Raw genomic sequence first — 3,396 nt, forward strand, 5'->3', positions numbered from 1 at the left:
GTCGATTACTAAAGGGAGGAGACAAACATAATATCCTGGCTAACATACAAGATTTGATGTTTCTTTCAGTCTCTAAGTGGGTTGTATTGACTGTGAAGAGCTATATGTCTACTTTCCTTTATGCTAAATCTTCTGCACACATGTACAGGTGCACCCCCACCTTGGTATATTTACCTCTGATTGAACAACTTTAATTTTCAATTAATTTGTTAATGGTTGTTCTCATTGCTTTTAAAATATCATGGGAACTTTCAAATTATTACTTAATGCTATCACATTTTCTGTCACATTGGAATACATATGATGCACTTCAAAACATAATTTTAACCTATAGAGGAAAATTAGCATGAAATACACATGCCCACGCAGAGACAAATACACATACATGCACACACACAATTTTCACATAAAACATGTCTACATATCTTCATATAATTGAATGTCGGGCCTATGAGGAAAATCTGAAATTTCAGAAACACTAACCAGAGATTTTCTGATGCATTTACAAAGTTATTTACCTCTGTTATTCACAAACCCAGCATGTTACTTGTGCATGATTGCATATTCTTTGCAAACACCTGAAGTCCTCCACACAAATGGGATCATAAGTTAATAGTGCAATTCTTCTTTCATTGATCCCACCACCATGAAAGAAGGATCAGATCAGAACATTTTTCTACTACTACAACCATTCTACAAACAAATGGATGGGACGCTTCCAGTACTCCCTGCGAGGGTGCCACGTTGCCTGATATTTTCATTTCTCTGATTGATGGATTTAAGTGTTCGACGATCACCTAAGATCCCTTTTGACTTGTAATCCCAGACAAGCATAGACATGTCTTCTTGAGGTAAGCACAAGCCATCTCGTTTTATTGATCTGCTCAATTCACAGAAGAATTTTGGATCCTGTAATTTTATGTACTCATGAAGCAACCTTTCATGATCAGGTATCCAGTTCCGTGGGAAAGGCGTGTAATCACAAGAAGGTATCATGGACATATGCGAGAATTGAACGCCGTCTATCGCATCCACGAGCCCCATTCTCAGAAGATCCGAATACTCTGGTGCTTGGCCACTCGTTTCTTTTATCGGGCAACTAAGATCACGAGATGCAAGCTTGTAGACCTTGGCACGAGAACGAAGTCTGTACCTCGCAGCATACATCTTAGCAAGAGAACTCCGAATTATGTATGCGCAGAAGCCCACAACCTTCTTCCTGTTATCAGCATAACGGTACCACTCGGCCATAGTTTCAAGAAACTTGTTCATCTGAGAATTGGTATGTGCTTGGCTAGCATAAAGCATAGGAGTACATGGCAATGGCTCTGGATCCTTATCACCCTTCACCAATTCAAGGCACCTGAATTGGCGAATACATTGTTGCAAGCTTGCTGTAACAGAAAGCAATGTCCCGACTCCTTTCTCGCTGACGATCTTCCCACCGCTTCCTGTATACCGCAAAGTCGGATAGATCACTCTTCTGCAAATTATATGGTCCAAGAACTGAATTCCTCTAGTAACATGCTCAATCTGTATACTTGAATTTTCAATCTTCAAACCATACTTGTCCTCACAAAATTCAACCAGTTTCCTCTTCATCTCAACAGCATCTTCTCTGGGACCCCGAATGCCGATCAAGATGTGACCACCATACCTAATATAATCCATCTTCCTCGTCTTCTCGTGTCCGCTAGTAGGCACGAATTCCGGCCATGAGGGGTTGTGACTACCATCATCGATTGAATTCTTCCATATCGAATCATTCCTCGATGGCCGAAAGAACCCAATTATCTCCTCTTCCATCCAAAGATCCAATTCATGGAGGCATACATTCGCAAGCAGAGGGCTCAGCACCCCACCATGACCCCATGAAGGAACCTTCGCAGCTTCCTTCGGCGCGAACGCGAAGAACGTCCTCAACCAGTAAGGATCAGGTTTCCTCTCATTTTCATCCAGCTTCTTCTTCTTCCCACCTTTCTTCTTCCTCTTCTTCTTCTTCTTCTGATCCTCCTCTTCCTCTGTTCCTGCCTGAACTGGCGTCCGAATTGCCGCCTTCACGATAGCCAAAACCTTCCTATCCTTCACCGCATTCCCCAAGAAACCCACCAGGGAATCCACATCCAATCGTTCAAGAATGCACCCCAAGTCCGCCTTCAGGAACCACAAATACCCAGCAAAATTGCTCCTTATGGTCCTAATCACCGTGTGGGCGTTCCGGCCGGGCCGGAACGCAAACGAACGCTGTGAGAACCGCGATTCGAAGACAGGCTCCAATGCCATGAGCAGAACCTCCTGCAGAATCCTATCCTGGAAGGTGGGTACGCACTGTTCCAGCATCAATTTGAGTTTCCTCTTGGAAATCAATCTGGTTATCGGCTTCTCTCTCGGGGAACGAACGTATTGATGGGATTTCATTCCCCAAACGTACTGGGAATGCAACGCCGCGTTTCTGAGCGACAAGAGGTCGTGGAGGACGCCGGAATGGATGGAGTTTCTGGGGGGGAAGGAACCCAACTCGTCGGCGTAGCACCTCTGGTAGGCGAGCACCCACAGGTCGAATTTCTTGAGGAATCCGGTGAGGTTGGCGTAGGTCTTTTGGGGATTTGAGAAGGAGGAGACCCACAGTTGGGAGCAAATCTGGATGCCATCTTCCTTCATTAAGTAGTGGGGATCTTCCTTAATTTGTGGTGGAGGGTAGTGGTGGTGGGGGTTGAGGGTGGTGATGGCCCTCCAAGTGTAGAGAGAGAGGTGTCTCTGATGCTTGCCTGTTGTGAGCATCATTTTCTTCCTTCCCTGCTTCTGCAGTAAGCAGGAGAGAGAGAGAGAGAGAGAGTATAGGACTCGGACCAACTTGGACGTTGAGGGTGGATCCAGTAATCCGACCGAGTCCGAATAAGATGAGAGCAGATCCGGTGAAACAGCATTTTACAATCATAAAATGCTGACCGAAATGCGACAAGTGTAGGGCTGGTAAACAGGGCGAACAAACTGAATAGAGGGTCTTCAAGCTTGGTTCTTTTTTGTGGTGAGCAGAGTTCATGGCAAGCTCGAATTAATCGAGCTGAGTTTGAGGTATTCTATTTACAAAAAAAGTATATTTTTCAAAACTAAAGATAAAAGGATTTGGGTTCCAAACCTACTGATTTCAAGCTCAAATGAACTCATTTACAAAATAAATACATTATTTCAATGCTGTAAGCAATAAAATTTTATCTCATAACTTATTGCTTGCAAACAAGCTCACCCTCACTAGCTAACGAGCTTGCATAAGTCCATCAAAGGCAAACACTCGTTTGTGTTTGGTTTCCCAAGCTCATTTTGAGTTTGAATGAGCTCTTTACGAAGGGAACACAGGTAAAAACATGAGCAGCTTGACTCGCTTTCCAGTCCTAA

General features: G+C 44.0%; 1 protein-coding gene across 1 annotated transcript; it reads right to left on the minus strand.

Annotated features, from left to right (window-relative positions):
* Positions 1-475: 475 nt before the first annotated feature.
* Positions 476-2,784, minus strand: LOC149815543 (nuclear intron maturase 1, mitochondrial-like). The gene has a single exon (XM_089990566.1). The coding sequence runs from the start codon at positions 2,782-2,784 to the stop codon at positions 694-696; it is 2,091 nt and encodes a 696-aa protein (XP_089846692.1). The 3' UTR covers positions 476-693.
* Between the last annotated feature and the right edge of the window lie 612 nt (positions 2,785-3,396).

The sequence above is a fragment of the Nuphar pumila genome, chromosome 15 (assembly GCF_984573655.1).
Source record: "Nuphar pumila chromosome 15, dmNupPumi1.hap1.1, whole genome shotgun sequence".
In the NCBI taxonomy this organism is placed as follows: Eukaryota; Viridiplantae; Streptophyta; class Magnoliopsida; order Nymphaeales; family Nymphaeaceae; genus Nuphar; species Nuphar pumila.